The following is a 13,883-nucleotide window of genomic DNA, read 5'->3' as shown; positions in this document are numbered from 1 at the left end:
GTCCTACCAGGGACCTTCAATAGAACTAAAGTCCCCATCTCTTGTCTCCTCAGAGCACAATGCCAATATGACAAGTAGTCCTACCAGAGACCTTCAATAGAACTAAAGTCCCCATCTCTTGTCTCCTCAGAGCACAATGCCAATATGACAAGTAGTCCTACCAGAGACCTTCAATAGAACTAAAGTCCCCATCTCTTGTCTCCTCAGAGCACAATGCCAATATGACAAGTAGTCCTACCAGGGACCTTCAATAGAACTAAAGTCCCCATCTCTTGTCTCCTCAGAGCACAATGCCAATATGACAAGTAGTCCTACCAGAGACCTTCAATAGAACTAAAGTCTCCATGTCTTGTCTCCTCAGAGCACAATGCCAATATGACAAGTAGTCCTACCAGGGACCTTCAATAGAACTAAAGTCTCCATCTCTTGTCTCCTCAGAGCACAATGCCAATATGACAAGTAGTCCTACCAGAGACCTTCAATAGAACTAAAGTCTCCATGTCTTGTCTCCTCAGAGCACAATGCCAATATGACAAGTAGTCCTACCAGGGACCTTCAATAGAACTAAAGTCTCCATGTCTTGTCTCCTCAGAGCACAATGCCAATATGACAAGTAGTCCTACCAGGGACCTTCAATAGAACTAAAGTCCCCATGTCTTGTCTCCTCAGAGCACAATGCCAATATGACAAGTAGTCCTACCAGAGACCTTCAATAGAACTAAAGTCCCCATCTCTTGTCTCCTCAGAGCACAATGCCAATATGACAAGTAGTCCTACCAGAGACCTTCAATAGAACTAAAGTCCCCATCTCTTGTCTCCTCAGAGCACAATGCCAATATGACAAGTAGTCCTACCAGGGACCTTCAATAGAACTAAAGTCCCCATCTCTTGTCTCCTCAGAGCACAATGCCAATATGACAAGTAGTCCTACCAGAGACCTTCAATAGAACTAAAGTCTCCATGTCTTGTCTCCTCAGAGCACAATGCCAATATGACAAGTAGTCCTACCAGGGACCTTCAATAGAACTAAAGTCCCCATCTCTTGTCTCCTCAGAGCACAATGCCAATATGACAAGTAGTCCTACCAGAGACCTTCAATAGAACTAAAGTCTCCATGTCTTGTCTCCTCAGAGCACAATGCCAATATGACAAGTAGTCCTACCAGAGACCTTCAATAGAACTAAAGTCCCCATCTCTTGTCTCCTCAGAGCACAATGCCAATATGACAAGTAGTCCTACCAGAGACCTTCAATAGAACTAAAGTCCCCATCTCTTGTCTCCTCAGAGCACAATGCCAATATGACAAGTAGTCCTACCAGGGACCTTCAATAGAACTAAAGTCCCCATCTCTTGTCTCCTCAGAGCACAATGCCAATATGACAAGTAGTCCTACCAGAGACCTTCAATAGAACTAAAGTCCCCATCTCTTGTCTCCTCAGAGCACAATGCCAATATGACAAGTAGTCCTACCAGGGACCTTCAATAGAACTAAAGTCCCCATCTCTTGTCTCCTCAGAGCACAATGCCAATATGACAAGTAGTCCTACCAGGGACCTTCAATAGAACTAAAGTCCCCATCTCTTGTCTCCTCAGAGCACAATGCCAATATGACAAGTAGTCCTACCAGGGACCTTCAATAGAACTAAAGTCTCCATGTCTTGTCTCCTCAGAGCACAATGCCAATATGACAAGTAGTCCTACCAGAGACCTTCAATAGAACTAAAGTCCCCATCTCTTGTCTCCTCAGAGCACAATGCCAATATGACAAGTAGTCCTACCAGAGACCTTCAATAGAACTAAAGTCCCCATCTCTTGTCTCCTCAGAGCACAATGCCAATATGACAAGTAGTCCTACCAGAGACCTTCAATAGAACTAAAGTCCCCATCTCTTGTCTCCTCAGAGCACAATGCCAATATGACAAGTAGTCCTACCAGGGACCTTCAATAGAACTAAAGTCCCCATCTCTTGTCTCCTCAGAGCACAATGCCAATATGACAAGTAGTCCTACCAGAGACCTTCAATAGAACTAAAGTCTCCATGTCTTGTCTCCTCAGAGCACAATGCCAATATGACAAGTAGTCCTACCAGAGACCTTCAATAGAACTAAAGTCCCCATCTCTTGTCTCCTCAGAGCACAATGCCAATATGACAAGTAGTCCTACCAGAGACCTTCAATAGAACTAAAGTCCCCATCTCTTGTCTCCTCAGAGCACAATGCCAATATGACAAGTAGTCCTACCAGGGACCTTCAATAGAACTAAAGTCCCCATCTCTTGTCTCCTCAGAGCACAATGCCAATATGACAAGTAGTCCTACCAGAGACCTTCAATAGAACTAAAGTCCCCATCTCTTGTCTCCTCAGAGCACAATGCCAATATGACAAGTAGTCCTACCAGGGACCTTCAATAGAACTAAAGTCCCCATCTCTTGTCTCCTCAGAGCACAATGCCAATATGACAAGTAGTCCTACCAGGGACCTTCAATAGAACTAAAGTCCCCATCTCTTGTCTCCTCAGAGCACAATGCCAATATGACAAGTAGTCCTACCAGGGACCTTCAATAGAACTAAAGTCTCCATGTCTTGTCTCCTCAGAGCACAATGCCAATATGACAAGTAGTCCTACCAGAGACCTTCAATAGAACTAAAGTCTCCATGTCTTGTCTCCTCAGAGCACAATGCCAATATGACAAGTAGTCCTACCAGAGACCTTCAATAGAACTAAAGTCCCCATCTCTTGTCTCCTCAGAGCACAATGCCAATATGACAAGTAGTCCTACCAGAGACCTTCAATAGAACTAAAGTCTCCATGTCTTGTCTCCTCAGAGCACAATGCCAATATGACAAGTAGTCCTACCAGAGACCTTCAATAGAACTAAAGTCTCCATGTCTTGTCTCCTCAGAGCACAATGCCAATATGACAAGTAGTCCTACCAGAGACCTTCAATAGAACTAAAGTCCCCATCTCTTGTCTCCTCAGAGCACAATGCCAATATGACAAGTAGTCCTACCAGAGACCTTCAATAGAACTAAAGTCCCCATCTCTTGTCTCCTCAGAGCACAATGCCAATATGACAAGTAGTCCTACCAGGGACCTTCAATAGAACTAAAGTCCCCATCTCTTGTCTCCTCAGAGCACAATGCCAATATGACAAGTAGTCCTACCAGAGACCTTCAATAGAACTAAAGTCTCCATGTCTTGTCTCCTCAGAGCACAATGCCAATATGACAAGTAGTCCTACCAGGGACCTTCAATAGAACTAAAGTCCCCATGTCTTGTCTCCTCAGAGCACAATGCCAATATGACAAGTAGTCCTACCAGAGACCTTCAATAGAACTAAAGTCTCCATGTCTTGTCTCCTCAGAGCACAATGCCAATATGACAAGTAGTCCTACCAGGGACCTTCAATAGAACTAAAGTCTCCATGTCTTGTCTCCTCAGAGCACAATGCCAATATGACAAGTAGTCCTACCAGGGACCTTCAATAGAACTAAAGTCCCCATGTCTTGTCTCCTCAGAGCACAATGCCAATATGACAAGTAGTCCTACCAGAGACCTTCAATAGAACTAAAGTCCCCATCTCTTGTCTCCTCAGAGCACAATGCCAATATGACAAGTAGTCCTACCAGGGACCTTCAATAGAACTAAAGTCCCCATCTCTTGTCTCCTCAGAGCACAATGCCAATATGACAAGTAGTCCTACCAGAGACCTTCAATAGAACTAAAGTCTCCATGTCTTGTCTCCTCAGAGCACAATGCCAATATGACAAGTAGTCCTACCAGAGACCTTCAATAGAACTAAAGTCCCCATCTCTTGTCTCCTCAGAGCACAATGCCAATATGACAAGTAGTCCTACCAGAGACCTTCAATAGAACTAAAGTCCCCATCTCTTGTCTCCTCAGAGCACAATGCCAATATGACAAGTAGTCCTACCAGGGACCTTCAATAGAACTAAAGTCCCCATCTCTTGTCTCCTCAGAGCACAATGCCAATATGACAAGTAGTCCTACCAGAGACCTTCAATAGAACTAAAGTCTCCATGTCTTGTCTCCTCAGAGCACAATGCCAATATGACAAGTAGTCCTACCAGAGACCTTCAATAGAACTAAAGTCTCCATGTCTTGTCTCCTCAGAGCACAATGCCAATATGACAAGTAGTCCTACCAGAGACCTTCAATAGAACTAAAGTCTCCATGTCTTGTCTCCTCAGAGCACAATGCCAATATGACAAGTAGTCCTACCAGAGACCTTCAATAGAACTAAAGTCCCCATCTCTTGTCTCCTCAGAGCACAATGCCAATATGACAAGTAGTCCTACCAGAGACCTTCAATAGAACTAAAGTCCCCATCTCTTGTCTCCTCAGAGCACAATGCCAATATGACAAGTAGTCCTACCAGGGACCTTCAATAGAACTAAAGTCCCCATCTCTTGTCTCCTCAGAGCACAATGCCAATATGACAAGTAGTCCTACCAGAGACCTTCAATAGAACTAAAGTCTCCATGTCTTGTCTCCTCAGAGCACAATGCCAATATGACAAGTAGTCCTACCAGGGACCTTCAATAGAACTAAAGTCCCCATCTCTTGTCTCCTCAGAGCACAATGCCAATATGACAAGTAGTCCTACCAGAGACCTTCAATAGAACTAAAGTCTCCATGTCTTGTCTCCTCAGAGCACAATGCCAATAAGACAAGTAGTCCTACCAGGGACCTTCAATAGAACTAAAGTCTCCATGTCTTGTCTCCTCAGAGCACAATGCCAATATGACAAGTAGTCCTACCAGGGACCTTCAATAGAACTAAAGTCCCCATGTCTTGTCTCCTCAGAGCACAATGCCAATATGACAAGTAGTCCTACCAGAGACCTTCAATAGAACTAAAGTCTCCATGTCTTGTCTCCTCAGAGCCCGATGCCAAGATGATCTGCCCTCAAGCTGAGTGGGAGGAAAAGGAGCGTCCTCCGTCAGAGGATCTGGAATGTAAAATCTGCTACCAGCGCTACGACACTCACAGCCGCAGACCAAAGATCCTGGACTGCCTCCATCGGGTGTGCGCCCGCTGCCTGGTGAAGATCCTCTACGTGGGCGAGGGCGCAGGCTGCATCTCCTGCCCGTTCTGTCGACACCAGACGGAGATGACGGACTACCAGGTGTCGGCCCTGCCGGACGACGCCAAGGTCATGTCTCGCTTGAGCTGGAGCTCGGACCACAACAGGGAGGTGGTCTTGTCCCCCAAGAGCTTCTTCTCCTCCAGTCCGTCCCACGGTTCCTCCAACTGCCTCTTCATCACCATCATGGAGGTGCAGGGCGACCCCAGCAGCTCCGACAACCTGGACTCGCTGTCGGTGGGCTCCGACGGGCCGGCGGACCAGGACTCCCTGTCCAAGTTCTGTAACCACGTGCCACGCATCCTGGTCTGGCTGCTGGGCTTCTTGTACTTTGGCTCCCTGCCTCTAGGGATTTACCTGCTGGTCATCCAGAGAGTGACTCTGGGCATCGTGTGCGTGAGCCTGGTGCCCTCCAGCCTGACCGTGTGCCTGGTCTACGGATTCTGCCAGTGTCTGTGCCAGGGCATGTGCGACTGCTCCTCCAGGGCCTGAGTGTGGGCCAGAAAACTGTCGGGTCCAGTGTGGGACAAGGTCTGCCTGGTGGTACATTTGAAAGCTGCGGGACCCGCTGGGCTGTATCCATGTTGCTATGGTGATTGCTCTATTGAACCCAAGCAGAAAACTGTTGGCAGAAAAGCTAAACCTGATCGATGTTAGACAATTTAAACCAGGGGAGTCCAAACATTTTCCACTGAGGGCCGCGCACTAAACATTTTCTTATTTTTCCTTTTCAAAACCAATATATATATATATATATATATATATATATATATATATATATATATATATATATATATATATATATATATATATATATATATATATATATATATATATATATATATATATATATATATATATATATATATATATATATATATATATAGACACACATATATATATATGTATATATATATATATTAGGGCTGCAACTAACGATTAATTTGATAATCGATTAATCTGTCGATTATTACTTCGATTAATCGATTAATAATCGGGTAAAAGAGACAAACTACATTTCTATCCTTTCCAGTATTTTATTGGGGAAAAAACCAGCATACTGGCACCATACTTATTTTGATTATTGTTTCTCAGCTGTTTGTACATGTTGCAGTTTATAAATAAAGGTTTATTTAAAAAAATAAATTAAAAAAAATTAAAAGTTTCTGCGCATGCGCAAAGCATAGATCCAACGAATCGATGACTAAATTAATCGGCAACTATTTTTATAATCGATTTTAATCGATTAGTTGTTGCAGCCCTAATATATATATATATATATATATATATATATATATATATATATATATATATATATATATATATATATATATATATATATATATATATATATATATATATATATATATATATATATATATATATATATATATACACACATATATACATACTGTATATACTTATACATATATACATATACATATATACATATATATACATATATTTATATATATATACATATATATACATATATTTATATATATACATTTATGTACATATACATTTATGTACATATATATATATATATATATATATATATATGTATATATATATATATATACACACACATATATACATATCATCAATCAATCAATCAATGTTTATTTATATAGCCCTAAATCACTAGTGTCTCAAAGGGCTGTACAAGCCACAACGACATCCTCGGTGTCGAGTGGGTCTGATATAATATTGTGAAAGTCCAACACATCAGCGAAAGTCCAGTCCATGGTGGGGCCAGCGGGAACCATCCCGAGTGGAGACGGGTCAGCAGCGTAGAGACGTCCCCATCTGATGGACAGGCTAGCGGTCCACCCCGGAGCAGAGTAGAAAAGAAAAGAAAAGAAACGGCAGATACATATACATATATACATATATATACATATATTTATATATATACATATATATACATATATGTATATATATACATTTATGTACATATATTTATATATATACATTTATGTACATATACATTTATGTACATATACATTTATGTACATATATATATATATGTACATATATATATATATATATATATATATATATATATATATATATATATATATATATATATATATATATATATATATATATATATATATATATATATATATATATATATATATATATACACACCCGGAAGTGTCTGTCATAACATTTTTTCATATATGCTTTTTTTTTTAACACTTTAATCTCTAAGTAAAGTTCCGATACATCGATATAAAGTTTTAATATATATATTTTTTACGTTTCATGCCATTTTTGTTTGTAAAAGAAAACCCTGTTTTTTTTTAATGCATTCCCCCCCCCCCCCCCCCCCAATGCATTCCCCCCCCCCCCCAAAAAAAAATTAAAAGAGTAATATTTGATGTGAAATAATCACAGCCTTAAATAGGTCAATAGTTAATAACAACATTGATTTTGATTCATTATTATTTTTTAAAGCAATGCCAGTTTTTAAAAATCCGACTAAATCACTCAAAGTCGCTTTCATTCAGTGTTGAAAATAAGTCATAAATGTTTAATTACTTGCAAGGCTTACACTTCTAGATCAACTTCCGATACATCAGTTGATTTTTTATCATTTTTGTTTTTATGCTCTTTTTGTCATAGAAAACTTTGTTTTTTATTGCAAACACACAAAATATGCAACATTTTTTCCCCAACTAATTATTCAAAGAGTAATATTTGATGTGAACTAATCACAGCCTTAAATCGGCCAATAGTTCATAACAACATTGATTTTGATTCATTATTATTTTTTAAAGCAATGACAGTTTTTAAAAATCTACTAAATTACTCAAGGTCGCTTTCATTCAGTGTTGAAAATAAGTCATAAATGTTTTTTTTACTAGAAAGGCTTACATTTCTAGAACAACTTCAGATCAATCAGTTGATTTTTTATCATTTTTTGTCATAGAAAACTTAGCTTTTTATAGCAAACACAAAATATGTAAAAATTTTCCCCCAAAAAAATATTCAAAGAGTAATATTTGATGTGAATTACTTGGAGCCTTGAATAGGTCAATACATCATAACAGCGCTGATTTTTTTAAAATAATTTTTGTTTTTATGCCCTTTTTGTCATAGAAAACTTAGCTTTTTATAGCAAACACAAAATATGCAACATTTCTCCCCCCAAAAAATCTTCAAAGAGTAATATTTGATGTGAAGTAATTGGAGCCTTGAATAGGTCAATAAATCATAACAATGTTGTTTTTTATTATTTTTGTTTTTATGCCCTTTTTGTCATAGAAAACGTAGCTTTTTATAGCAAACACAAAATATGGAAAATTTCCCCCCCCCCAAAAATATTCAAAGAGTAATATTTGATGTGAATTACTTGGAGCCTTGAATAGGTCAATAAATCATAACAACGTTGATTTTTTTTAAATAATTTTTGTTTTTATGCCCTTTTTGTCATAGAAAACTTAGCTTTTTATAGCAAACACAAAATATGCAAATTTGTCCCCCCCAAAACATATTCAAAGAGTAATATTTGATGTGAATTACTTGAAGCCTTGAATAGGTCAATAAATCATAACAATGTTGATTTTTATAATTTTTGTTTTTATGCCCTTTTTGTCATAGAAAACTTAGCTTTTTATAGCAAACACAAAATATGTAAAATTTTCCCCCCAAAAAATATTCAAAGAGTAATATTTAATGTGAATAACTTGGAATGGGTCAATAAATCATAACATTGATTTTTTTTAAATAATTTTTGTTTTTATGCCCTTTTTGTCATAGAAAACTTAGCTTTTTATAGCAAACACAAAATATGTAAAATTTTCCCCCAAAAAATATTCAAAGAGTAATATTTGATGTGAATTACTTGGAGCCTTGAATAGGTCAATAAATCATAACAATGTTGATTTTTATTATTTTTGTTTTTATGCCCTTTTTGTCATAGGAAACTTAGCTTTTTATAGCAAACACAAAATATGTAAAAATTTTCCCCAAAAAAATATTTAAAGAGTAATATTTGATGTGAAGTAATTGGCAAGGCAAGGCAACTTTATTTGTATAGCGCTTTTCATACACAAGGCAGACTCAAAGTGCTTCACAGACAACAAAGTGAAATGAAAGAAAATAAAAGCAAAATTAAAATGCAGACAATAAAAATAAAAACAGTGCAGACGTTAAAAGTTAAAAGATTAAAAGATTTAGCTGAAAGCTAAGGTGAACATAAAAGTCTTCAGTCTAGTTTTAAAAGTAGTGAGAGTTGGGGAGAGTCTGACATCTTCAGGAAGTTTATTCCAGCTATGTGTTGCATAGTGACTGAATGATGATCTCCCTTGATTTGAGTTTACTCTTGGAACCGCTAACAGATTGGTCTCAGAAGATCTTAGTGATCTAGAGGGCGTATATAGTGGGAGCATATCAGTGATATACTTGGGCCCTAGACCATGTAGTGATTTATATGTGAGCAGGAGGATTTTGAAATCTATTCTCTGATGTACAGGGAGCCAATGTAAGGATTTAAGAATTGCTGTAATGTGCTCACATTTTTTGGTCTTTGTTAGAACTCTAGCAGCAGCGTTCTGAACAAGCTGTAGCTGCCTGACACTTTTTTTGGGAAGACCTGCAAGGAGACCATTACAATAGTCTAGCCTACTGGTAATAAAGGCATGTACAAGTTTTTCTAAGTCTTGAGCTGACATGAGCCCTCTAAGTCTTTTTACATTTTTGAGGTGATAGTAGGCCGATTTTGTTACTGATTTGATGTGACTGTCGAAATGTAAATCAGAATCTAAAATAACCCCAAGATTTCTGGCTTTATTTGAGGTTTTCAGGGACAGTGATTGAAGGTGTTGGATGACTTTAAACCTTTCTTTTTTAGCACCAAAAACAATTATCTCAGTTTTATCTTCATTTAGTTGTAGGAAATTTTGGCACATCCAGTGTTTGACTTGCTCAATGCACTGGCACAGAAGATCTATGGGGCGATAGTCATTTGGTGATAGCGCTACATAGATTTGGGTGTCATCGGCATAGCAATGATGGTCAATGTTATTATTTTGCATGATTTGTCCTAGTGGGAGCATATAGATGTTAAATAAAGTCGGCCCCAAGATTGAACCTTGGGGGACTCCACACGTTACGTTGGTTGGTTCTGATACAAAGTCACCAATGGAAACAAAATAGTTCCTATCTTGTAGATATGACTTGAACCAGCTTAAAACTGTGCCTGAGATCCCCACCCAGTTTTCCAACCTGTCCAAAAGTATTGAGTGGTCGACAGTGTCAAATGCAGCACTGAGGTCCAAAAGCATTAATACTGAAGTTTTGCCAGAGTCTGTGTTTAGACGGATGTCATTTATAACTTTAAGAAGGGCCGTCTCTGTGCTATGAAGAGGTCGAAATCCTGACTGGAAGTTGTTGTGGCAGCCAGTAGAAGCCAAGAAGTGATTTAGTTGTTGGAGGACAACTTTCTCAATTATTTTACTTATGAATGGTAGATTTGAAATTGGTCTGTAGTTGTTGATAACAGAGGCATCTAGGCTCTGCTTTTTTAGAAGAGGTTTAATGACTGCAGTTTTGAAAGCCTTCGGGAAATTGCCCGATTTAATAGAATTATTAACTATTTGCAAGATGTCTGTTGATAGGCAGTCAAAAACATTCTTGGAGCCTTGAATAGGTCAATAAATCATAACAACGCTGATTTTTATTATTTTTGTTTTTATGCCCTTTTTGTCATAGAAAACTTAGCTTTTTATAGCAAACACAAAATATGTAAACATTTTCCCCAAAAAAATATTCAAAGAGTAATATTTGATGTGAATAACTTGGAGCCTTGAATAGGTCAATACATCATAACAACGTTGATTTTTTTTAAATAATTTTTGTTTTTATGCCCTTTTTGTCATAGAAAACTTAGCTTTTTATAGCAAACACAAAATATGTAAAAATGTTCCCCAAAAAATATTCAAAGAGTAATATTTGATGTGAATTAGTTGGAGCCTTGAATAGGTCAATAAATCATAACAATGTTGATTTTTATTATTTTTGTTTTTATGCCCTTTTTGTCATAGAAAACTTAGCTTTTTATAGCAAACACAAAATATATATAAAATTTTCCCCCCCAAAAATATTCAAAGAGTAATATTTGATGTGAATTAGTTGGAGCCTTGAATAGGTCAATAAATCATAACAATGTTGATTTTTATTATTTTTGTTTTTATGCCCTTTTTGTCATAGAAAACTTAGCTTTTTATAGCAAACACAAAATATATATAAAATTTTCCCCCCCAAAAATATTCAAAGAGTAATATTTGATGTGAATTACTTGGAGCCTTGAATAGGTCAATACATCATAACAACGTTGATTTTTTTAATAATTTTTGTTTTTATGCCCTTTTTGTCATAGAAAACTTAGCTTTTTATAGCAAACACAAAATATGTAAAAGTTTTCCCCCCAAAAAATATTCAAAGAGTAATATTTGATGTGAATTACTTGGAGCCTTGAATAGGTCAATAAATCATAACAACATTGATTTTTTTAAATAATTTTTGTTTTTATGCCCTTTTTGTCATAGAAAACTTAGCTTTTTATAGCAAACACAAAATATGTAAAATTTTTCCCCAAAAAAATTATTCAAAGAGTAATATTTGATGTGAATTACTTGGAGCCTTGAATAGGTCAATACATCATAACAACGTTGATTTTTATTATTTTTGTTTTTATGCCCTTTTTGTCATAGAAAACTTAGCTTTTTATAGCAAACACAAAACATGTAAAATTTCCCCCCCCAAAAAATATTCAAAGAGTAATATTTGATGTGAATTACTTGGAGCCTTGAATAGGTCAATACATCATAACAACGTTGATTGTTTTTTTATAATTTTTGTTTTTATGCCCTTTTTGTCATAGAAAACTTAGCTTTTTATAGCAAACACAAAATATGTAAAAATTCAAAGAGTAATATTTGATGTGAATTACTTGGAGCCTTGAATGGGTCAATACATCATAACAACGTTGATTTTTTTAAAAATAATTTTTGTTTTTATGCCCTTTTTGTCATAGAAAACTTAGCTTTTTATAGCAAACACAAAATATGTGAAATTTTTCCCCCAAAAAATATTCAAAGAGTAATATTTGATGTGAATTACTTGGAGCCTTGAATAGGTGAATAAATCATAACAATGTTGATTTTTATTATTTTTGTTTTTATGCCCTTTTTGTCATAGAAAACTTAGCTTTTTATAGCAAACACAAAATATGTAAAATTTTTCCCCCAAAAAATATTCAAAGAGTAATATTTGATGTGAAGCAATTGGAGCCTTGAATAGGTCAAAACGTTGATTTTTATTATTTTTGTTTTTATGCCCTTTTTGTCATAGAAAACTTAGCTTTTTATAGCAAACACAAAATATGTAAAAATGTTCCCCCCAAAAAATATTCAAAGAGTAATATTTGATGTGAATAACTTGGAGCCTTGAATAGGTCAATACATCATAACAACGTTGATTTTTTTTAAATAATTTTTGTTTTTATGCCCTTTTTGTCATAGAAAACTTAGCTTTTTATAGCAAACACAAAATATGTAAAAATGTTCCCCAAAAAATATTCAAAGAGTAATATTTGATGTGAATTAGTTGGAGCCTTGAATAGGTCAATAAATCATAACAATGTTGATTTTTATTATTTTTGTTTTTATGCCCTTTTTGTCATAGAAAACTTAGCTTTTTATAGCAAACACAAAATATGTAAAAATTTCCCCCCCAAAAAATATTCAAAGAGTAATATTTGATGTGAATTACTTGGAGCCTTGAATAGGTCAATAAATCAAAACAACATTGATTTTTTTAAATAATTTTTGTTTTTATGCCCTTTTTGTCATAGAAAACTTAGCTTTTTATAGCAAACACAAAATATGTAAAATTTTTCCCCCAAAAAATTATTCAAAGAGTAATATTTGATGTGAATTACTTGGAGCCTTGAATAGGTCAATACATCATAACAACGTTGATTTTTATTATTTTTGTTTTTATGCCCTTTTTGTCATAGAAAACTTAGCTTTTTATAGCAAACACAAAACATTTAAAATTTCCCCCCCCAAAAAATATTCAAAGAGTAATATTTGATGTGAATTACTTGGAGCCTTGAATAGGTCAATACATCATAACAACGTTGATTGTTTTTTTTATAATTTTTGTTTTTATGCCCTTTTTGTCATAGAAAACTTAGCTTTTTATAGCAAACACAAAATATGTAAAAATTCAAAGAGTAATATTTGATGTGAATTACTTGGAGCCTTGAATAGGTCAATAAATCATAACAACATTGATTTTTTTAAATAATTTTTGTTTTTATGCCCTTTTTGTCATAGAAAACTTAGCTTTTTATAGCAAACACAAAATATGTAAAATTTTTCCCCAAAAAAATTATTCAAAGAGTAATATTTGATGTGAATTACTTGGAGCCTTGAATAGGTCAATACATCATAACAACGTTGATTTTTATTATTTTTGTTTTTATGCCCTTTTTGTCATAGAAAACTTAGCTTTTTATAGCAAACACAAAACATGTAAAATTTCCCCCCCCCAAAAATATTCAAAGAGTAATATTTGATGTGAATTACTTGGAGCCTTGAATAGGTCAATACATCATAACAACGTTGATTGTTTTTTTATAATTTTAGTTTTTATGCCCTTTTTGTCATAGAAAACTTAGCTTTTTATAGCAAACACAAAATATGTAAAAATTCAAAGAGTAATATTTGATGTGAATTACTTGGAGCCTTGAATGGGTCAA

At 35.7% G+C, this 13,883-nt stretch overlaps 2 protein-coding genes across 2 annotated transcripts in view; one reads left to right on the top strand and one right to left on the bottom strand.

The window, feature by feature from the left end:
- The window catches only part of LOC133662178 (E3 ubiquitin-protein ligase RNF182-like), a 12,534-nt gene extending 6,712 nt beyond the window's left edge, over positions 1–5,822 (top strand). Inside the window, exon 2 of the mRNA XM_062065937.1 lies at positions 4,905–5,822. Within this exon, the coding sequence (XP_061921921.1) occupies positions 4,905–5,599 (695 nt within the window). The 3' untranslated portion in view covers positions 5,600–5,822. The remainder of the gene's footprint in view (positions 1–4,904) is intronic.
- Positions 1–13,883, bottom strand: part of LOC133662184 (centrosomal protein of 89 kDa-like) — a 105,052-nt gene that overhangs the window by 15,875 nt on the left and 75,294 nt on the right. The gene's annotated exons all lie outside the window — the stretch shown is intronic.

The sequence above is a fragment of the Entelurus aequoreus genome, linkage group LG02 (assembly GCF_033978785.1).
Source record: "Entelurus aequoreus isolate RoL-2023_Sb linkage group LG02, RoL_Eaeq_v1.1, whole genome shotgun sequence".
NCBI classification, from domain to species: Eukaryota; Metazoa; Chordata; class Actinopteri; order Syngnathiformes; family Syngnathidae; genus Entelurus; species Entelurus aequoreus.
The sequence above is the reverse complement of the archived record's forward strand: the minus strand, read 5'-3'. Positions and strand labels throughout refer to the sequence as shown.